Source organism: Pituophis catenifer, unplaced genomic scaffold, assembly GCF_029215685.1.
Source record: "Pituophis catenifer annectens isolate HBS135680 unplaced genomic scaffold, rPitCat1.0.hap2 SCAF_2, whole genome shotgun sequence".
Lineage (NCBI taxonomy): Eukaryota > Metazoa > Chordata > Lepidosauria > Squamata > Colubridae > Pituophis > Pituophis catenifer.
This window is the reverse complement of record NW_027256882.1, coordinates 161,201,167-161,224,962: the sequence shown is the minus strand read 5'-3', so window position 1 is coordinate 161,224,962 and position 23,796 is coordinate 161,201,167. Positions and strand designations below refer to the sequence as shown.

The following is a 23,796-nucleotide window of genomic DNA, read 5'->3' as shown; positions in this document are numbered from 1 at the left end:
CAGGGAGAATAGTTTAGCCATTCAGCTGGGAATCAGCCAGAGGTGGGACATCAGTTGACTAAAATGCCTGTACAGATCAATCTTCAGAAACCATACCCACACATATAGTGTCTTTAAATTTGATGCATGTCAGACCAAAAAAACACAGAAATAGCAGTTGCATTTTGAATTTTGCCCTCTGCACTCAATCCCAATCTGGGCTAGTATGATTGGTTAGTAAAATTTTAAGCTGGCGAACCCTACTTGAAGAAAATAGCATGTGCTTTATGATCTCCTGCTTTAGGGCAAAAATATAAAAAAGATCCTGAAATTCATACTTTTGAATAGGAGCAGATGACAGAATTATTTCCCTAACTCACATATTCTTACATAAAAAAAAAAAAATCCCACTACCCTTTGTTAGCAAGAAACAGAAAACACTCAATGTGCTTGCTGATATTCTGCTTCCATTTCACCCTCACTCCCCAGGGAAGAGTCCCTTGTTGCATCCATTTGTCCTCCTCACCTTGCATCTTGGCTTGAAGTTGTCCTTGGTTCAGGTCCCAGATGCCAAAACAGCACTGGTTGTGAGGACACTGGATTGTGCCATTGCGGCCATCTTCCAAGATTAAGCCCTGAAGATGCTCCAGTCCCTCAGTCAGAGCATTGGATCCATAGGAGACACAGCTACGGTTTTTACTCAGGGCATCCACATACCTACTTTGCTTTGCCAGCATCAAAAGCCAAAGGAGAAAGCTGTGGAACCCCATCTATTTTCCAGCAGCACCTGGTCTGGGTATGCAAACCCAGCTTGCCCGCTTTGGTGTCTCTCCTCCAGGCCCAGGTGGGAAGGACTTGGCAAGCTCCAGTGTGTGGGATGGGACTGACTCCTGTCAGCTAGTGACCACAAGCGAACAGGGGAGGCAGGCAATGAATGTAGTCAAGGAAGGACAAAAATGAACCTCTACTAGATCTGTCTTTATTCCTATGTTTCTGAGATACCATAGAAAGAAAGAAAATCACCTCCCACAAGACAGCTGCATTCATCCGAGGAAAAACAACTCCCCTGAAAACTCAAGGAAAGAATTTGAAGTGCCCTAAGTTGAGATATCAACTATATAGGCCAAGGACATCTTTTCAGGTTTAGATACACATGTGAATGATGCTTGTGGGAGGCAGGCAGAATAGCATTTGGAGGTGGTTATCAGCAAACCTTAAAACCCATTTTGACAGATGTGTTTAATATGTCGCACATTTGGAGTGTGGAGAATTTGGAGGAGAAGGAGTGTCATAAAAACCACAGAAGTGCAGTATTATCAATATGGAACAATCCACCTCCCGTATATTGTAACTTAGTGTAGTGTATGTAGTTGTTTAGCTTTGTAGAACCAGTTAATTAGCTAGAAGTACAAATGACCCTGAGAAAGTATCCAGCTGCTTTGAAACACTGATTAGAATTGGGGATGTGTGTCCCCTCCCATCTTGATAGAGTTCTGACCATAGGAACATTTCAGCATTATAATAATACTGCACATTTCCATCTTATTCTTCTTCACATTTTAAAAAACTTTTCTATTTTCAAAATTTGGGGACAGATAATGGCTTTGGAAAGCAAGACAAGGAAACAATCTACCTAAGAATTTGGAGACCTCTTATCAGTCATAGCAGATTGTTCTAAGTTATTTGGCCAACTGTAGGCCAACTTAGCTCAGCTGCATATATGCAGACTTTGAGAAGCCTTGGGTTTCTCAACTCCAAGATAAATACTGTATCATGTGTAATAGGCTAGGCTAATGTCTGTCTAGAAACTAGATTAACAGATAAACAGATTTTAACAGAGTTGGAAGGGACCCTGTAGGTCATCTAGTCCAACCTCACCCCCACCCAAGCAGAAGACCCTACATCATTTCTGACAGATGGCAGTCCAGTCTCTTCATGAAAGCCTCCAGTGATGAAGCTCCCACAACTTCTGAAGGCAAGCTGTTCCATTGATTGATTGTTCTCACTGTCAAAAAATTCCTCCTTATTTCTAGGTTGAATCTCTCCTCAGTCTGTTTCCATCCATTATTCCTTGTCCGGCCTTTAGGTGCTTCGGAAAACAGGTTGACCCCTTCCTCTCTGTGACAGCCCCTTAAATATTGGAACACTGCTATCATGTCTCCCCTGGTCCTTCTTTTCACTAGACTAGCATGCCCAGTTCCTGTAACCGTTCTTCATGTTTTAGCCTCCAGTCTCCTAATCATCTTTGTTGCTCTTCTCTGCACTCTTTCTAGAGTCTCAACATCTTTTTTATAGTGTGGTGACCAAAACTGGATGCAGTATTCTAGATATCCTAGCATTGCCAGAATTGCTGCCTTTACAACTCCCTGGAGTCTTGATCATTCTAGAACTTGGGAGATGTAGTTGGAGCTGGAGGGGTTGCAGGGGGCTGATCTGGGGAACTGAGGCACAAGGCCAATTGTGGCTCTGATCCAATTACTTTCTGCCAGGTTTTAGCTCATTTTCTGTATAACGGGAATCTCTCTGTATTAAAAAAATCAGGTACATAGACACATGCATAAAACTTTTTTGTAAAATAGGCACACCATACAAATGGACAGAGAATATAATGACTGTTATGACTATTATTCTAAAAAGCCATGTTCAGTTTTTAATTACTGTAGAGAGAAATGAATGTCCCTGTATTCATTACTGTTACAGTCAGAATGAAGTTTCAAGTGATGTGGAAAAAAAATTATGGTCAGCTGCTACATACAACTGTCTCTGTACAGGTAGTCCTTGATTTATGACCACAATTGAGCCCAACATTTATGTTGCTAAGTGAGAAATTTGTTAAGTGAATTTTGCCCCATTTTAGGACTTTTCTTGCCACATTTGTTAAGCAAATCACTGCAATTGTTCAATTAGTAACACGGTTGTTAAGAGAATCTGGCTTTCCTATTGACTTTGCTGGTCAGAAGATCACAAAAGATGATCACATGACCCCAGAACACTCCAACCGTCATAAATATGAGTCAGTTGCCAAGCATCTGAATTTTGATCACGTGACCATGGAGATACTGCAGTGGTCATAAGTGCAAAAAATGGTCATAAGTCACTTTTTTCAGTGCCATTGTAACTTTGAATGGTCATTAAATGAACTGTTGTAAGTTGAGGATTACCTGTACGAGGTCAGCTACAATGTAATGACAAAGGTTTTCTTATGGACAGGTTACTAAAAAGATTATTACTTGAATGGGCATCTGATTGCAAGCACTGTGCTCTAATCATGTACTACCATGAATGGACACTTGTGTAAAAAGAGAAACTATTTGCATAAAATTTATAATTAAAAACCTGCTTTTTGGCATTAGAATATGTCCTGTGGCAACTTTTAAAAGTTAAAAAAGACACCTTAAGGCAGGACAAGAAATAACCGATGGAAACTTGTCAAGGAGAAATCCCATCTAAAACTAAGGAGAAATTTCCTGACTGAGAATAATTAATCAGTGAAACAACATGCCTCCACAAATTGTGGGTGCTCCATCACTAGAAATCTTTAGGAAGAGATTGGACAGCCATTTGTCTGAAATGGCATAGGGCCGTGATGGCGAACCTATGCCACGGGTGCCACAGGTGGCACCCGGAGCCATATTGGTGGGCACGCGAGTGTTGCCCTAGCTGAGCTCCAGCGCACATGTGCGCACTGGCCAACTGATTTTTAGGCCTTCCGGTCCCACCAGAAGTCAGGAAACTGGCTGTTTCCGGCCTCTGGAAGGCCTCCGGGGGAATGGGGAAGGCTGTTTTTGCCCTCCCCAGGCTCCTAGAAAGCCTCTGGAGCCTGGGGAGGGGAAAAAAAAGGGCCTACTGGGACTACCGGGCCCACCATGTCATTGTGCGCCAAAAGCAGGGGGAAGTGTGTGGGGGTCATGTGCGCATGCACAGGAGGGTGGGGCACATTGAATTATGGATGGGGGTACACGTACCCGCGACCCTCCATGCTCCCCCCACTTTTGGCACGCGATGGCAAAAAGGTTAGTCATCACTGGCATAGGGTCTCCTACTTGAGCAGGGGTTTGGACTAGATGACCTCCAAAGTCTCTTCCAACTCTTGTTATTCTGAAAGTCTAGGGACCTTTATACCACATACTTTTCCATTGAAATTCCCAAGGTATTTAGAATTTTGTTGGAAATTAATCAACATTGCTGTGATAGCACGGGACAACAGTTTTTATGTGAGAATTTCCCATAAGAAACATGTATTTCCCAAGCTTGGTCATCTCCAAGAAATATGGAATACAACTCCCAGCATTCATAGCTACTTGGCCATTTGGTTAGACATCAGAGCTGCTCTTAAGCCTACATTTAAGCCATGATGCCTGGGAAGTAAAGTCCAAGTATACCCACAAAGATGAGGGAACTCTGATCTATATCTGGTGATTGGCCTCTGGATGGTTTTATCCAAAGCTTCATCTTAAAGAGTATATTTGTTTCAGTTACCTCGAATACCATTTCCCCATCCAATAGTACAGTATGCAAGGGTTTCTGTATTCTCCTATTTCCTTTTGGTTGCTTAAAAAACACAATCCCACAATGGCATAAATAGAGCTGAAGCAGCTTTGGTTGGTGGTGTAAACACTTCTGCGGAATGCATCGATTTTTCCAGCTTCACTTCGCTTTACTTTATGACCATCACAATGCTCTGCCATATTCAGGTTGATAAATAACTTTGCTGTAGTCAAAGCATACTCTTCCCTTTTCAGTACTCAGCGCCGGTCCTTCCCAGTTTTGCCTGTATCTGCTCATGTTAAGAACAATAAATATTCCTCGAATAAGGACATGGGTGTCTATCAAGAGCGGGCTCTTACTTTCTTTGCACTAGAGTTCTCAGGATTCTCATTTCGTGGGAAGTGGTGTAAAATGACAAAGAATCATCTCAAAATTGCAGAGCTTAGTTATGACAGCTCAGGGGGAAAGGAAACTGGTCTCCAGTTGTTATCTTTCCTCACCTGGCTGGAGCTGCTGGGACTGGTGATTAATCCAGAAGGCCATAGCTATCTCACCATAAGTAGTGGTTAAATGACCTTGATTATCTCAAGGGCATTAGTATCTTGATCAATCCCCAAAATCTTTCAATAAATCCCAGCAAGCAGCAGACAGAAAACCCTGGGGGGAAAAAAGACAAATGATCTCTTGCTTCTAAGAATATCATCTGGATTATAAAGCCCGTTGTTTTATTTACAGTACATAAGGTACAAGCAGTGACAGATTTATCCAGGAAAGCCTCAAACAGGTTTTGCCCTTTGATCTGAGTTAAAATTACCATTTTGGTCAAGGCCTTGATCAAATTATCTCCAAATACCTACAACTAATCTTTTTCTACAGGTTTTTAAAATACCAGTCCCCCTCTGTATACTTTTTTCTGTCCTTGTTTTTATTCTACATTTCCAAAACTATTCATGGTGGTGAAAGGACAGCCAACTTTCCTACAGCCAACATAGCAATGCTGCCCTCTTGAGTTAATTGCGGTGTAAAAACAGCCATGTTTGGATAGGGCACTCTGACTCGAATCATTACGGTATTCAGCTGGAAGCAGTGGTGGGATTCAGCCAGTTCGCACCACTTCGGGAGAACCAGTTGTTAACTTTCTGAGCAGCTTGGAAAATTGGTTGTTGGAAGAAATAATGAGGGCAGAGAACCAGTTGTTAAATTACTTGAATCCCACCACTGGCTGGAAGTCATACCTGAAGCACTGGTCATAACTTGCTTTTAACCTTTATATATTTGTTTTTATCAAGTTTGTCACGTGAGAATTATCCTGTCTCCAAGTCGGAGAAATGGAGAAGAACAAAATATTGCAGCATGCTAAGAGAAAACTTACTTCCAAGTAAAGTAACCCAGACTACCTTCTAGTATGAAAATAGCAATAGCACTTAGACTGTTTTACAGCCCCCTCTAAGCAGTTTACAGTGTCAGCATATTGCCCCCAACAATCTGGGCCCCCATTTTACCGACCTTGGAAGGATGAAAGGCTGAATGAAAAATGATCCCTTCATACAGTATGTACTTGGTTGCCACCTAAAATATCAAGCTAAAAAACTGGTGTGGTCTATAAAAATAGTCTCACAATCAGAATACAAAAGGGTTGGAAGGGACTTGAATTCATTAGAAATCCACACCTACGGCGTTCCCAACAAATGGCCATCCAGTTTAAATAATATCCTCCAGTGAAGTAGTCTGCTAGCTTCCATAGGCCTTTCTTGTAGTGCTCCTATCACTAGGAAATTTTTCCTCATGCTATACTCCAGAAACAACTCAGCTCTACATTTTGCATGACAATCTTCTTTCCGCCTACACTCTTTCCCAATAAAATATACTCTGCCTCTCCAACCATACCTCATAGCTTATTCTTTCTAGGCTCCTTCATCAGATTGCTGTCCTGCAAAGTGTTACCGTTCTTCCTCAAATGCAAGGCCCAGAAAAGGATCCAGTGTTCTAAGTATGATCTGACTAATGCAGAAGAGAGTAGAACGATGACTTTTCTTGACCTCTGTTTCTGCTGATGCAGCCTAGGATTGCTTTTTGCAATTACTCTGTAGCTTGTGATCCACAAGGATACCACTTCCTGGGCTTCCTCTCCACACATACACACACCACAGGGTTCAATTTATAGCTATCTGATGAAGTTTGCCTTCTAAACACATTTTCCCACTTCCTGTAAGATACAGCTCATCTATTGCCAGAATCTCAGAAGCACCTCCCAAGTATAAAATCACCCAAAACCTTACTAATGGCACCTACTGTATGGCCAGCTGTTTATTTCCAGTATTGTTTTCTCTATTCCCAAGTTCTTTAAAGTTATAGAGTAAAGAAAACATCACTTGGGCTTCTAGGCCCTTCAGCCTCCTGCCCAGGACTTCATAGTCCTTTCATATATGTTCTCACATGCATCAGGAGAAAGGGATAATGGTCAGTGAGCACAGAGCATGAGCCCCAATATAAGATGAAATCAAGAGAACAATTTAATTGAATTTTCGGTGGCACAGCATAACAGCAAACATTTGGAATTGCAGACCGAATTTCAAGTTGAATTATGTACAAACGACGAACATATAATTGCCAAAATGTATACACTCTTGCTGAAATTTGAAATGGAAGAGGAACAAGCAAAAGAGCGAATGATAAAACAGACTAAGCATTTTGGTCATCACATATTGTCGCAACAGCGGGAGAACATGTGGTTGAAAGGATTGAAATTCACATTATTTTAATCCACCCAAGTATTTTTACAAAATACATTACAAAATATCATATTCTATTGATATATGATTCCAGAAAAATAATCTAGAATGTACCTCAAAGTTGAAAACATGGACATCATTGAGGATCATTTTATCATCTTTGGAGAACTTGTAAAAAAGCCAGAAAATTTTGGGTTCAAGTACATTGATTATTTTGGGTAATTTTGGGTTCAAGTATATTGTTTTGTTGGGATTAATGGAGAGACAACTAGAAAAAAACTGGAAGATTATTTTTATATATGATCACTGTTGTAAGACAAATAATAATGTACAAATAAAGGAAAGATTCTGAAACACCTAGAATGAAGAAATGGTTTGTGAAGTACAGGGATGGCAAAATTGTTTACTTAGAAAAAGATGAATTATTATATCAGTCTCTGGAAACCCTTATGGACTTTTTACTGAAAACAAAAAAAGAAATCAACTGATAATGTATAGATTTGATGATTAGAAAGGAAACTCTGATGTGACCAGAGATAATAAAATATAACTATAACTGCTGTTAACGAAGATTGGTAGCATCTTATTTTTCCTCTTCTTTTCCTCTTTTTATTTCATTTTATTATGTTTCTTTCTATCTCCTACCCTTAACTTAAAATGTGTATTATTTTCACTCTGTGGAAAAATTAATACAGGTAGCATTCAATTTATGACAATTGGGTCCACAATGACTGTTGCTAAGCAAGAGTTGTTCAATGAGTTTTGCCCCACTTTATGACTTTTCTTACCAGTTGTTAAATGAATCACTGCAATTGTTAAGTTAGTAACATGATTCTTAAGTGAATCTGCCTTCCCCATTGGCCGGTTGTCAAAAGTTCGCAAAAAGTGATCACATGACCCCGGGACACTGCAACTGTCATAAACACATGCCAGTTGCCAAGCATCCAAATTTTGATCACGTGCTGCAACGATTGTGTGAAAGTGTGAAAAATGGTCAACTCACTTGAAATTTCCAATGCCATTTTAACTTTGAATGGTCATTAAATGAATGGTTGTAAGTCAAGGGCTATCTGTACAGAGTAGGTCTCCCAGAAAATAGGGATAGGTGACAAAACTATTTGACTTAACGAATTGTTGCTTCTGTGTCTCAAAGTAGGAAGTCTCCAATCACTTATTGCATCACTTCCTCCTTTTGGGGACGGGAGCAGAAATCTTTCCCTTTCCAGAGTGCGTTGAGTCCTCTTCCTCACTTTTGTAGCGACTGCTTTTCAACCAGGGCTCCATTTGAATCTCAATCCTAAATCAAATTAATCTGTTATGGACTCAATCAGCAAAGGTTAATAATAAAATCAGCAACACAAGAAAGGGATGGATTTAAAAAGAAAATATTTTAATAGATTGGAAAAAATAACCCCCAAAAGAGAAGAAAAGGTGAGTGAGTGCTTCGAAGAATCAAAATTCCCATACTTTGGTACATTTAGAAGAAAATCCACACCCAAAGAGTTATGGGAACAGTTGAGTGTAGTGATGAAGGCATCAGGGTAGAAACCAGGAATTCATGATTTCTACTTTCTAGGTCTGTCTTAGGCACAAAGCTTTACCAATATAAGAGAATAAATGTAGCTCAGAATTGAACTGTGGAGTCCTTGGTGCTCTATGAGCTTGGTTGTTTGCTTGCAAACATTTCATCACCTAGCTTGGTAACACCATCAGTGTGGGTTAGCGTGGGGTTTGTCCCTATATATTGGAGGGGAAGTGGCTTTCTCTTTGGTAGTTGTCAATTAAAGAGTATTGTTTTACAGAAAACAAATCTTATGGCTTTGTTTATATTCATATGGTTTCTTTTATCAAATGCATTGAAGAACTTGATTGCTGGCCTAAGATATAGCAGTAAAAACACTTCTAAAGGGACATATTTTGACCACATTCGGTCATTGTGTAATTTTTTTTACGCTATATAAATTTCTTACCCATGAAAATTTTTCATTTTTGTAATTGTATTCTAAGATAATGTTGCTTCAGCATCTCATTTGTTTTCAACAATGACTCTGAGCCTTATGTGGATCCTAGAAGTATCCTTAGAAAATCAAGGCAGACTGCAGTTCAGTATTGTATCTAAATGTTTAAGAAACACTATTAGATGTTTAATATTTGGCTATCAGTGTCCACATTAGTAAAATATGAAGCCAGCAAAGTAAAATAACCAGAAACATGAAACAATATGAAACCACGATTTTTCAGCGAGTTATAGCAAAATACTGGGGCAAAGTAGAAGAGAAAAGACATACACAATCCATATGGCCAGCCAGATTAAATACAAACTCTGTAGATACTTGTTTATTCCTTTCATTTAAAAAATGTAATCAGTATACAAAGGAGGCAAACTATTTTAATCTTTGTACAAAAATAGCACTTTTTAAAAGTGTTTCAGACATCATTACATAGGTAATTGGATTTTTTTTTAAAAAAAAAGCATATACATTATTACAAGATAAAACAAACAGTCTTTTACATAGAATAGACAAAATTATTTTATTGCCAGTGTTACAGGTTGGCTTAAGTGACTGCAGAGCTGTGCTATAAGCACCAGGAAAACAAAAATAATAATTAAAAAAAATGCATCCACCTTAGATCACTTCTCATTCTTGGGAACAAATATAGAGGCAACCATGTTACTATGGAAGAGAATTACAAGCTATTGAAGATGATATAAAAGTACATGCATTATTTCATGGAATCTGAGCCGAAATTCCCTCCTGCCCAACCACAAAGCACGTGAAAAGCAAGTGCTCATCCTTTTGCCAGTGGATTAGTAAAATTAAATTAATTACTGGACACTTGTGGACCATTTAAACTGGATTGTGACAAGATTTTAATATAGAAAAGTCTGGCTCAAGGCACAAAATGCTACAGAGATCTCTTAAGGCTGATGGCATTGGCTTAACTATATACAATTCTTGTTTATAAAAGGAAAGGCACATTTTATTCCAAAAAACAGCATTGCAAGTAATTTTAAGATAATATAAAAATTAAACAGGTTTTACCATCTGGAAGAAGGAGGTTCCTTTTATGTACACATTTTATATTAAGGCCAGTTTGTATAAACTGAGGCTCAGTAAAGCTTTTCCAAGACCCAGCTTGCAACTACGTGCTTAAACGATCCTCAATTAATAATATTCTTGGAATTGAGACACACTCACACATGCAGCATGCGTCCAATTAATTACTACCCTGCCCTCTCTCACTATACAGTCATTTTCAAAATTCATGAAGCCCTTCCAACTGTGATGGGAAAATATTCAGTAAGACAACAAACCTCACCCGAAAGAAATAGCCTCCGGAAAGGGATGCTCTTTTTTTCTTTTTTCTTTTTTAACCAAACACAACTCAAGTCCACCAATAGTGCTGATCATACAAATAACTGAGCTTTGTTCTGAGCATACACATACACAGCAAAGGATATTATTTTAGTTTGTGTGTGAAAACTGAACGGTGCCCTTTGTAAGCAGAGGCCACCATTTGGAAGCACTAGACATTCTCAGCCCAGCAGATAACCAAGGATCACGCTATCATTCTGACCAGATCACAAGAACAGTCACTGCAAACGACGTTATAAAACGAAACTGAAAAATGAGGGGAAGATGGCACCAAATGGGGATGCCACTGCCACTTAAAAGTGTGGACAATACCATTAAAAAAAAAAAAAATCTAAATGAGAAGACTTCAAAGGGAAACAGAAGCTAGGCCAGATCCTTCTGCACCAAAGACTTTCCTACATGGCTACCCATGCGGAGAGATCGCATTTCTCCAACAGTACTATTTCAAATGGCATACATCTCTTATATATCAAATAGCATACATCTCTTATAAACACTCGTGGTTACATTAAGACTTTAAAGATTCCGAGTTCTTGTCTGCTGAGCTAAAACCAAATGATGCAAGCAGACCTCTTTTGCGACAGAAGAAAAATCTAAGTGGTGCTACAGTACGGGTGGCAATTCATGTCTCAGGACATTAAAAAAAAAACAAAAAAAAACAACCTATCAGGAGTTTAAATGGAATGCAAAATTAGAACTTCAACACAGTGCTACCAAGTGTCACAGGCTTGCCAAAGAGGCAACCGAAGTGGTCTCAAGCCAATGATAATTTCCATAGAATATGTTTGATTTTGATGATTTTTTTTTTTGAGTTCTAGGAAAGGCACTTACTGCATGTTTTTCTGACAATTTTTCTGTAACTGCTATTATGTTCAGTGATAGTACACATAAGAGCCTATTTCAGACAATATTATTTATACACGAAAGAAAGAGAGAAAAAAAATGACCTGAGTTAAATATTTCTCTCCTTGGTTGAAAACCAAAAGAGCATTTTTAGGTCAGAGTGGGGATGGGGGTGGGGAAATGAGGGACACATATGTAAGGAATTCAATGCTACCATGCAATATAATCTTTGTAAAGACCACTTTCCTCCATACTCTGCTAAATATTTGGCATATACCATGCATACATTTACTTTGGACGTTGCAGAAAATACCTTCAATTCTAGCAGAAACACAGAAAAAGCCTATGACAAAAAGAGGCACACACACAAAAAAATAGCAATTGTCACTGGGTGCTGCAATGAGATACTGTTTACACCACTTAGGAGAAATAAATACTGCCATCTTCCAAGGGACCTAAAATCCCCAGTATTCCCCAAACAGAATTCTTCCATGCACCTAGCTCATTTTCCAGATTTAGATTATTACAAATAAAAATGTTCACCTCTATCCTTATTTCTGCCCTTTGAAAGTAAAGAGATTTATAATAGCATCTTCCCTTTCCTTAAGGGTTCACACTTCACAGATTTATTGGATTTCTACCACTAACTAGAAACCCTCCTCCTGGCTTCCTGAGTTGTAGCAATAGCTGTAAACTAAATATTGCTCTTTAGAAAACAAACAGGAGCCACGAAGAGAGAGTCATAAATCTTCTGTGATGGCCAACCTGAGACACCAGACTCAGAAAGTCTGTCAAGACAAAAAAAAAATTCATTTACAGATTATAGATGGATTCCTTCTACAAGTCACTGAACTGAGTGAGAAAGTAATGTTCAAAATAGCAAGAACTGTCCAGTGCATTTTTAAAAAGGATGCTATTTCCTCAGTTGTGAAAATGTGTAAATGTGAATAAAGACAGGCTTTTATACAGACCAGTGTAGCACTTGAGAAAATGCTAGTGGTATTTTCTGTAACAGAAGAAAAACGATGAGGTCATAACAGCATTCCATTAACACCACATCTGCTAGGAAAACAGATACTTGAGAATGGATGCCATTAACAAGCACAATCTGGCATTATAGGGAAGTTTAAAGGGGGAAAAAAATCAGCTATTCTTTCAGAAAGCGGGAACTATCTATCCTGCAATCCTTCATAAGCATATACATATTGTGTGTATAATAAGTCTGTGGGTGTTTTGAGCGTATAAACAAAACTGTCATGAGATCTGGAGCATTTTTAGTTTTTTTCCTTAAGAACATATTTCTCCTTTCCCCAATTTGAAAATCAAATGACAACTTGGGCATCATAGATATCATACTGCTCTTCCCCCCACCCCCAAAGAAATAACTGCTACTAAGACAATCTTAGTAAGATTGGGACAAGGGGTTTAAAATAGCAAGAATAAGCCCGCAGCCTGAGGTATGGGGCAATTTATTTATTGCTGCATACTATATGGGGCTAAATTTATCTAGAACATCAAGCTCCCTTCACTATGGCAAATAATGTCTTATCCAATTATTTCAGTAATGGTATTACAGTACTTGAAATCTATAATAGTAAAAACCATCTTCTATCAGACTACTACAATCCTTGAGTCTCTGGAACATCCAATTCCAAGACCCTGAAACATTCTCTTTTGCTTTTGAGTTTGCACTGTATTAGAAATACAATCTGCTTTACCTCTGATCTAACAGCAATACCCGGAAGATCACAAATCCCTACTTCTGTGACAAGGAAACTCTTAATAAAATGCTTGAGTTACATACTTACTCAGTCCTCCTGGTTGTACATTGCTTTATACTTGTTATATGTTTCTTATATTGGTTGTATGTTTCTTATATTACTGGTATAAGTCTGCCTTTTCCAATCCAATTCATCAAAATGAATAGAGAAATCGTAGAGAAAAAGGGAAAAGGCTAAGCACCGAGTGATAATTTCACCTCACCCAAAATAGATTGAGCAAAATCAATTCACCAGTGCAAATAATTCACAAGCACTACAGAAGTCAACAATTTACACCATGGCTTTCTTGTTTTTGATATGCTTTAAGATGCTTATGCTTTTTGGTCTTGTTTCCATCCTCTCTCAGCTCAACAAGCAGCATTTGTGAAACAAGAATATTCTTTTTAAAAACTTACACAAGATCGTGAAAGCGCTATCCAACTCCAGGTAAGGGACTCCAAGGATCCGCAGATGCAAGCACCTGGATAATTTTTGGGACTGTTATCTTAACTCCAGCGTTGTCCTGAGGAAGGAAAAATAATATTTTCTCCCTGTCCCTGATGAAAACAATGTAGTAATTCAGCTCTGCTTATGCAGAGAGGAAGAGGGTCAACACAATAAAAGGAAAACAAGACAGGACATGGCAAGAGAGGCATCAAAATGTTACCGACACAACACTTTATACTGAAGGCAGAGAAAAAATAATAATAAACTGGCTTTTATGCTACTGAGGAGTGGAGTGAAGTGATGAGAGAACTTCAGAGCAAAGCAATGGAAGCAACATATAATGGCCAGCTATAATACCCCAACAATTCATGGACCCTTTTGTGAACTTTCTGGGGTGTAGAAATTCACTATGCACACAACCAGCACTGAAGTATGCAAGAGGCAGGAGCTTCATGAAGGCTATGTAACAATTAAAGATTTCTCTCAATACTTTAATAAAAGAAAATCTGTCATGCTAACAGAGGAGCTGCCTTGTTTTAAGTAGCAAAGGGAAAAAGACATAGGACTGATCAGCTGAACAATTTGGTAAGGTACTGAACAATTTGTCTAAGTTGTTCACTCTAAACACAAGAGATTTTAGGAACTGTCTGAAGACTTACTGGGATGCAGGTGAGTGTCATAAGGCCCCATTCCTTAACAGAGATTCCGCAAATACTGTCAAGCATCCCTTTTTCTCCCCATCACTTTTTTTTTAATCTTGTAAGCACTGGCCTTCTTCACTTATTTCTTTGGTATTTGAACTTTCACTTTAGTTCCCTTTGTTGCAATTTCCTCATAATAATTGTTCTCATATGTAACTCGTAAAGGGAGCAAGCTGGCTAGCAAGCACTAAATTGCTAAAAAGAAGTTACAAATAGGAGATACAAAAGCCAATTCATAATTTATTCTCAATGAAGTGCCCAGCAACTGAGCCAAATATTGGATCATTTGTCAATTTGGAAAGAACTGGGCAAGTCCCTTAGTGTTTCACAGCAATGCAGTATCTCAAGCTAAAAGAACCCTAACTTACATTTTTTCCCCTTTAACTACATGGCCATAGCATTTGTCAAGATCTTAAACAAAGCACAACAGAGTCCAATACCATAGTTCCAACTTGCGCGGTAGTAAAATGGCTTGAGTTGAACCTTAACACATATAAAGATCTCTCTACCACACCCTTAAGGTTCCTGGTATTCTTAGATGGATCGCCTGGATTGTATGCATGCACAAATACTTTTAAACAAAGAGGATTCACTGCTTTACACTAGGGACTGAAAAGAATTCCCCTTGGGCTAAAAGTTGAATTCATGCATTTGGAAGGGAAGGGAAGGGATGTAAATTGTGTGTCACGTTTCCATCTTTCCTAGGGTCATTTTCCCTTGCAAGTACAGAACACACAGTGGGTCATGGACCCTACCACTTTGGGTAGGAAAAAAGGCGACAGGGACTTAAATAGACACTCCTTTCTCCAAATAGAGAAAAGTGGAAATTATCAGGAAGTCACTTTTTAAAAAAAGGTACAGGTAGGTATGAGAGTCTAATCAAGTAAGGGAAGAGAACATGGGGGGGGGGGAGGAGGGAGGAAGACAAACCTAAAAGTTAAACATAAGAAAAGCTAAATTATATATTTTTATAGTTACAATTAAAATCCAATATAGCATCTGAACATAAGCCTGAGCGCCGTTTAACAGCTCAATAAGTTCCAAGTTAAGGCATCTGAACTACAACCAAAGACTTTGGTTGCAGCACTTTTTAATCTCTTTCATCCAAAAGAACATATTTTATAATTTTATATAATTACAATAATAATAACAATAATAATATAGATTTTTTTTCTGCTAAAAAGTATTTCAATGATCATATACATTTAGAACCAAGGCATGATGGCATTGGGGTACCTAATAAAGGTGAAGAGACCTAATGGGGGAGGGGAAGAAAAAGCAAAAACAAAAATTAATCAATCAGTTCTGGGCCATCCCCATTTCCCAAGTATTCACTCTAGGCATCACTAGGCTGACCTATACAGCAAGCAGACCTTATTCTGCATACAATATTCCTGGGAGACAGAAATGGTATCTGAAAGCTAGATATGGCAGCTGAGTCCCCATCTTCTTTCACTTCTGTAATGAAAGGCATCTCTTGCACCTTGAGAATCCATACTTTTATACAAGATCAGACAGACCCTCAGAATCCATTGCCACTGATGTTGATCGACTGGAGATCAGCCACTTGCATGACATTGATGCCACTGCTTGCCAGGCGCGCGATGCCTTCTGGGCAGATGGCTTCCATGGCCACCATATTGGTTGCAATGAGGGCCGAAGGTGCTGCTCCACTGGTGTTCTCGGCAGAAGCATTCGCATCCATGGCGACTGCGGAGACGTCCATAGCCATGCTGTTAGGTGCGCCTGCCTTCTTGTTTTGGTGGGTCTTGATGTGCTTAGAAAGATGGTCGCTCCTCATGAAGCGTTTGGGACACTCAGGACAGGCAAATTTTTTCTCTCCTGAAGGAAGAAAACAATCGTGAAGCCATTTACTCATTTCATTCTTAAAACATAGCAGCCCAACATCTTCCCATTAGCAACTGTGTCCTGTTGTGGTTTCTTTTTGGAGAATAAATTTCCTCAGACATCAATCTTATGCCACCCAAATATACCACTGCCTATGCCTATAATTACTTGCTTTTCCCCATTCTATGAAGATATTTCAACTTTGCTACCTTCAACAAATATTAGACATCCAAATAGGTTTTTACAAAGTAGGCCTCTAAAACTGACACGTTTTAAATGCCATATCCTTGTATGGGTTTTTTTATTTTATTTATTTAGTCATTAAATTTATAATGCTGCCCATCTCACACTGCAAAATGACTCTGGGTGGCTTACAATAAAAGTCATAAATATTACAATATAAATAATAGTATATACAAAATTAGAAACCAATTCTTAGATTTCAGTTTGAAAAAGATCCAGTTTTATTACTGATTACTGGCAATTTTTTACTCAACTGAATGTTCCCACATGTTGGGCATTATTTGCCCATTCATATGGCTCTTTATGCCCTGATTCTCATTTTTCAATTCAAGGCTCATTTACAAGCCCTTAAAGCAGAAAGCAAATTAACAGAAATATTTATTTCTGTTTGATAATCACACATATATGTTTGCCAGCTGTGTTATTTTGTTTACTTTCTATTTAGCACTTTTAAATTTGCCGTTTTATATTCATTTACAATTACAGTGAGTTGTTTTTGAGTAACGCAAATACATTCCGGAAACATTATTTTCAAAGCACTTTCTGCCTCCACATCTCCACTGCATTTTTATAGCGATGTAATTTCATTTTTAAAACTTTGAAGGCAAGGAGGTATTTGTTCCAAAGTACCACTGCAATTTTTTTAAAGCAGCAATGCTGCTTATAATAGCTGTAACTGTAAACAAGTCTTGACCCATGATATAAAAACTACAAAGTGCTAAGGAACACTTTTACATGCAGTAAACCAGGAAGGGATGTGTCATACGCTTTACTTAAATGTTCAAATTTATTCTGAATAACTGAGAGGTTGCTTGACTTATATTTATTTATTTATTTATTTATTTATTAAATTTATATACCGCCCTATTCCTAAGGGACTCAGGGCGGTGAACAGCGAACGATAAAAATACATGTAATACAAACGTTAATAATAAAAAACCAATTAAAATATACTAAACATTCTGGTCCTAGATAATTCAAGACATCCCAGTTTAAAATAAAATCAAAAAGCAATATAAAGGGAAAGTTAGGCCAGGCCGGCCTGCTGAAACAGGAATGTTTTGAGGGCACGGCGGAAAGTGCGCAGATCCGGAATCTTCTGTATCTCTGGGGGGAGCTCGTTCCAGATGGTGGGTGCCCTCACAGAAAAGGCTCTCCCCCTGGGGGCCGCCAGTCGACATTGTTTGGCTGACGGCACCCTGAGAAGCCCCTCTCTATGGGAGCGTACTGGGCGGTGAGAGGCTATTGGTGGCAGAAGGCGGTCTCGTAAGTACCCCGGTCCTAAGCCATGGAGCGCTCTAAAGGTGGTAACTAAGACCTTGAAGCGCACCCGGAAGACCACAGGGAGCCAGTGCAGCTCGCGCAGGAGGGGAGCCACATGGGAGCGCCATGCTGCTCCCATAACTACCCGCGCGGCCGCATTCTGGACCAGCTGGAGCCTCCGGGTGCTCCTCAAGGGGAGCCCCATGTAGAGAGCATTACAGTAGTCCAGGCGTGAAGTGACGAGGGCATGAGTGACCGTTTTTAACGAGTCCCGATCCAGAAAGGGACGCAACTGGCGAATCAGGCGAACCTGATAAAAAGACCTCCCGGCCACAGCCGTCAAGTGTTCTTCTAAAAAGAAGAATATATAACATATAGCTGTGTTAACAAAGAAGACCCCAACACAAAACTCTTTTGAAACCTCTCCTTCACCTCAACTTTCACACAGCACTTGTTGCTCCTTGCACTTACCAGTGTGTGTTCGCTTGTGTCGTTGTAGCTCATCACTGCGTGTGAAACGCTTGCCACAATACGTCCATGAGCAAACAAATGGCCGTTCACCAGTATGCCATCGAAGGTGAGCTCGCAGGTGAGATGTCTTCCCATACACTTTCCCACAGCCTGGGATGTGGCAGATGTGCTGCTTCTTTTTGCCAGGGTCCCCGGAGCCTCTGAAAACGATGACATATGTAAGAGTTAATCAGATAAACTGGTTTGTTTACCATTTGTTTTGCCCCATGGCCAAAAAAAAAAAAAAAAGAGCTACAGTCGCATAGCCAGATCTAAGCACCCTGGATCTGGCCCTCGAGCCTTGAGTTTGACACCCCTGCACTAAACCAAGAGTCTATGATAATCCCTTCCTTTATTTATTGACCTTTGCATCAGAATCCACTCAAAATTTGCAGCCCGTTTTCCTTGCACAAACTTACCTGCCATCGTTGTCTTTGCAATAAGGGCAAGTGCAGGCTTCTCTGCGCATTCTTCGGACTTGCTGTGGCTGGGCATCCGGACTGGCGTCCCCTTCTTCCAGAGTGGTTCCATCATCAGCCAGTCCATCTCCAGCTGTACCATGGAGGCTAAGGTGGGTATTATGATCACCTGTAGAAGAAACTGGGATTTTTATCATCTCAAAAAGCCAAAAGATCATCTTTTACCAAATCAGTGAATTTTAAGCACATATATAATTTCACTACCTGAAAGTCAACATAAAGAATGAATATATCCAAACACAAGAGTATAATCAACTATATTATCATTTGTACAGAAGTTGTTCTAAATGTTATTCCCAGTTTTCCTTTCTCTTCCTTTCTGTCTTTTTTTCCTAGTTTGTTTTACATATTAACTTTTAAAAGTATGTCTTAAAATTATCTGGATGACACATTTACAAGCAAGCAAAAGAAAAGAACACAGCCATACTTTGGGGCAAATGCTTGTGTATAATTGTTTTAATTAAATTATTTTCAGTGTCTAGCCATGTATGAAATTAGGATTCTTAGCATATTGACACACAGATTGCATCCTGATGCCATCATCAGCCTTGTGCAAACCTCAAGCTTGCATACTTCATTCTTGCCTTTGCACTTCAAATTTTTGAGTAAGCACGACTCAGTATAACAATAATACATAAAATTATAAAACTCAGTCTAAACACTGTAAGAAGCTACTTGGATAAAAAGTGAAATATTTCAAACCAAAAGGAAAAGATGTCCAGTTGCCATGACTCAGCTTCCAGGCTACTCTGTGTAATATTTAAACATAAAATTTGAGAAAGGGAAATAGGCATCTTAACTCTGTTGAAATAAGGAACTTACTTATTTATCAAATTTAAAACCACACATCTTACTGTCCAAGTGAATCTGGGCAGTTTACAGACACAAAGTTCATAAATCATGCTTTGAAACGGGCCTATTCACAAACTAACCAGCTTTTAAATTAACCACACTTCCTCAGACTTGAATGGCATTATGAACTAAAATTAATATTCCAAAACTTCTCACATCTAGACATGATGGGGATTTCTACAACCCTAATAGTTGTACAGAGCTGCTGGGGTATAACCAAGGAGTAGAATCTCTTCTTTGGCTTCCAGAGGAAGTGGGGAACTTGCAAAATGCTGGGTTAAACAAAAATTTGGGTCATTTTTAGTATTTTGGAGTGTTTGGGGCAAAATGAGTGGCTTAATACTTGGATATACTTAATCTGCTCTTAAAACGACCCAATTACTTTCCACTTTAGAATAGAATAGAATAGAATAGAATAGAATAGAATAGAATAGAATAGAATAGAATAGAATAGAATAGAATAGAATAGAATAGAATAGAATAGAATAGAATAGAATAGAATAGAATAGACTAACAGAGTTGGAAGGGACCTTGGAGGTCTTCTAATCCAACCCCCTGCTTAGGCAGGAAATCCTATACCATTTCAGACAAACGGTTATCCAATCCCTTAAAAACTTTTGAAACATGGCCGCAGTGGTGCCATGCAAAGGCAGCTATAGCACTCTAGATGACAGAAGCCAATATCTTTGTTTATTACAATGTCTGCCTGCAATAGACATAAATATCCATTCTTATTAATAATCTGAAATGTATTTCAACTTTTACACAATGTTGAATGTTGATTCCTGCTGTGAGTTTCTGAAACTTTTTCTGTTATATATTCATGTATGTATGCATGTCATATTGTTGTGAGTTTATTTTGGAACTTGCAAAATGCTGGGCTTAACAAAAACCATTTTTTAAAGTATCTGTTTAGCTGGAAATGATTGCAGCAAAAACCAAGAAACTTAATATGCAAAGCTGATGTGAACTAACCCAATGATAAAGGGAGGACAGGGAATAATGCAGCAATACTTCTCCTAAGAAAGAGATCCAGAGGACTTTTTGGAGCCTGCTAGCTGGCTAATTACGGTGATTTCAGAAAGGATATAAGCTTGAGAAATCATCTGTTAACTTCTGCACCACATTCTCTCTTCTTCCTTCCTGAAAACTAATATCCAGTTAAACCTTAGAAATTATAGCTCAATGCTGATGTGTTTTCCACTACAAGATATAAAACACTTCTTAAAGGGAGGTGAGCTCAGGAGGCATGGCAAGCTCTGAAGCCTATCAATTTTTCTTCCCATTTTATTGGCCTAGGCTCAGGCAGTCATCTAATTGCATTTTCTATAACTCCCACCTCACCTTCCCGAACTATTCTCCTATAAGTTTCATTGTTTGGTTATTTTCTTGCATGGGGAAAAAAACCTGACACATACTGTTACAGATGTAAAAACTCAGCAGGCCAAGCAATCTGGGTTTTTTTTGAGGAAATTAGCATATGCCAAGTACATTTCAATTGAGCCAAGGTTTATGAACCGTCTTCAAGAGTGCTTCATAGCTCTGGCAATGTGTTTCTATTTAAAAGAAAACATTGTCCTTAAAGCCAATGCTGGCATGAAGATTGCAACACATATTCCATGCATGCCAGTGCTCCAAGTACCAGATAAACACAGAATATTCTTTAACAGGTGAGGGATTCACAGATGATGTTGGTGACAAGGAACTAAAGATTGTACTCCCTGTAAGCCTTGATCCCACATAAGTGTTCTTATAAAGCCTTTTCTACTGTTGACAATATCTCACATAATTTATTTAGAGTAACATCCACACAGGAAAGGCTAACCTATGGTGATGCTCATTGCAGAAGAGATGACCAAGGTGTGATTTAAATTGATGACTTTACTGGTACTTTTTGTTCCATACTAAACCAGCATTTACTTTGACAGGAAAACTCCAAATCACAACCTCCTTCCTCTGGTATCCTTTAGAATTAATTAATAAAATTACTCATTTATGCTGTTACCCAATGCTCTGGTAACATGTACAAGTACAAAAATGTGATTGGATACATGTTCCTGGTAATCTACATGCCAACTGATTGATATAATCGTAAACAGAAATAAATATTTTCCCCCATAAAAGTGAATGAGGCAAATGGGGGCAATCCAAAGAAAATAATTATTCCCAACTCTGTAGATTTAAATATATTTTTTTCACTTTCTTTTGTGAACACCAGAAACTGTATGGATTAATTGTGGAAATCTTCCAGAATATTTCCAAACAATTGAAAATAAAGTCTTTAAAAGCTTTACAATCAAACTGTTTGACCAGGTGGCTCAGTGGCTAAGACACTGAGCTTGTTGATCAGAAAGGTCAGCAGTTTGAATCCCTAGTACAGGTCACCTGCGTGAGCAGGGGGTTGGACTAGATGATCTCCAAGGTCCCTTCCAACTCTGTTACTGTTACTGTTTGCCTCAAGGAGAGAGGGAACATACAGTACCTGCACTCCCCATCTCTTCCTAAAGGGGAATTTAAGACAAATCAAAAGCTTATCCCATTGTAAAGAAATAATTTTTGCTTCATTGCAGCTGAGTAATAAACTTTGCCTTCTTGATAACAACTATGAACTTTGTAGCAACAATTTAAATAAGGAAGTCCTGATGTTAAACAAGCACTACAACTATAAAATTCAAACATGCATGAATTGTAAAGTACTGTAAAATTTCAATGTTTATTTTAGTGATTTGTGTCTCCACTGTCCTGTTTAGATTTAATTATCATGTTCACAGATGCTCAAGTTTCACCTTTCTGGCCCCTCAATTTTAATTTGAGACAAAAGAGACCAAATGTAAACACAAACTAAAGATGCAATTATGGTCCGAAGAAAGGGAAATATTACTGAAGTCCCACACATCCAAAATGCTTAATCTTGGTTCTAAACAAGCCAACCATTCCCCAAGAAACCAAATGTAACCAAGAGCAATAGTCTATTTCACACAGCGACATTATACAACTTTGAATGCCTTCACATGGGATGGAGATGAGATTCCAATATGGCCCCAAATCAATCTCCAAACGAATTTCACTTCTTTTCCCAAATAGTAGAAAAAAATGGAAATAAAGCAATGGACTGGATTATATTACTTCAAATGGGAAGTGAGGCAATCTTCTGAATGTTCGTTATGTTTAAGGAAAGCTAGAAGAACAGATTGATGTGGTGAGAAAGTACACCGTGCTTTTTATTTACTGCTGGTTTTAGTCAACTGATCAAGAAGCTAAATCCTAACAAGGTTTGCTGCGTGGACCTGGTTTGTAACCAAAATGGCTAGGAGGGCCTCTGCACAGCTCTATCTTGTGTCCCAGTTGTGCCTTTCCTAGATTAGAAGGCCCTGCTCACTATCACTATGCCTCTTGTTTGAACTACAGCAATGCCCTCCAACTTTGGCTATCCACGAAGATTGCTGAAAAACTTCAGCTGATCCAGAAGGCAGAACTTAATTGTTCTGCATAAACTGCTGCTTTAATAGCTGCACTGGTTTGCTTGCAGGTGTATTATCACGTCCTCCGAAGCTTCTCAATGAAACAAAATGTTAAAAAGTTATGTGATATTTATGTAGCTACTTAGCAAGCACATCAAAATTATATTAATGTAACTGAAATATCTTTACAATTCCCCAAGGCATGTCACAACTTTTGAGCATCCCTAATGTTTCAAAATTCAAAGCTGAAAAATTTTGACACGCCAGGCTAAAAAGGCGAGCATTAACCTGAAGAGCCAGAAGGCAAAACAAACGCTTCAGACAGCTTTCGAAGATAATAAGCTTGAGCAGGTGGGACCTGATTCAGATAATGAGAGGATAGATTCTGGCAGGGCACCTAACCCAAGAATATACCACTGGAGCAAAGGTAAACAGCCAGGGTGGATTTGATTTAAATCATGATTTAAATCACTAGTAAAAAGGCTTGATTTAAATCAACTCGATTTAAATCATAATTTTTAAAGAGCAACTGTCATCTCTGCTTCTCCTTTGACCCACTGTTGACTCACCAATAGTCCCAGTGTTGCCGAATATACAGCCTCATACTACATAACTAAGCTCCATTTCATGCTGAATAAACTAAATTATTTATCTTAAACAGAAAACTATCTTACGATAGATTTTTACCCCAAAAGTTTATTAAAATAAATTCGATAAAAATAAAAAAAAATCTGATTTAAATAAAAAAAAATCCAATTTAAATTAAAAAAAAATCTGATTTTTTTGTTTTAAAAAAATCATTGATTTTTATCC

The 23,796-nt window shown here is 38.6% G+C and overlaps 2 protein-coding genes across 4 annotated transcripts in view; both read right to left on the bottom strand.

Moving 5' to 3' along the window:
* The window catches only part of AMHR2 (anti-Mullerian hormone receptor type 2), a 45,731-nt gene extending 44,982 nt beyond the window's left edge, over positions 1-749 (bottom strand). Inside the window, exon 1 of the mRNA XM_070934935.1 lies at positions 506-749. Within this exon, the coding sequence (XP_070791036.1) occupies positions 506-749 (244 nt within the window). The remainder of the gene's footprint in view (positions 1-505) is intronic.
* Positions 750-9,521: 8,772 nt separating this feature from the next.
* The window catches only part of SP1 (Sp1 transcription factor), a 34,275-nt gene continuing 20,000 nt past the window's right edge, over positions 9,522-23,796 (bottom strand). For all 3 annotated transcript variants that reach the window (XM_070937915.1, XM_070937918.1, XM_070937917.1), the window contains exons 4-6: positions 18,611-18,779; positions 18,153-18,352; positions 9,522-16,169 (exon numbers count right to left, since the gene is read on the bottom strand). In XM_070937915.1, the coding sequence (XP_070794016.1) occupies positions 15,850-16,169; positions 18,153-18,352; positions 18,611-18,779 (689 nt within the window). In that variant the 3' untranslated portion in view covers positions 9,522-15,849. The remainder of the gene's footprint in view (positions 16,170-18,152; positions 18,353-18,610; positions 18,780-23,796) is intronic.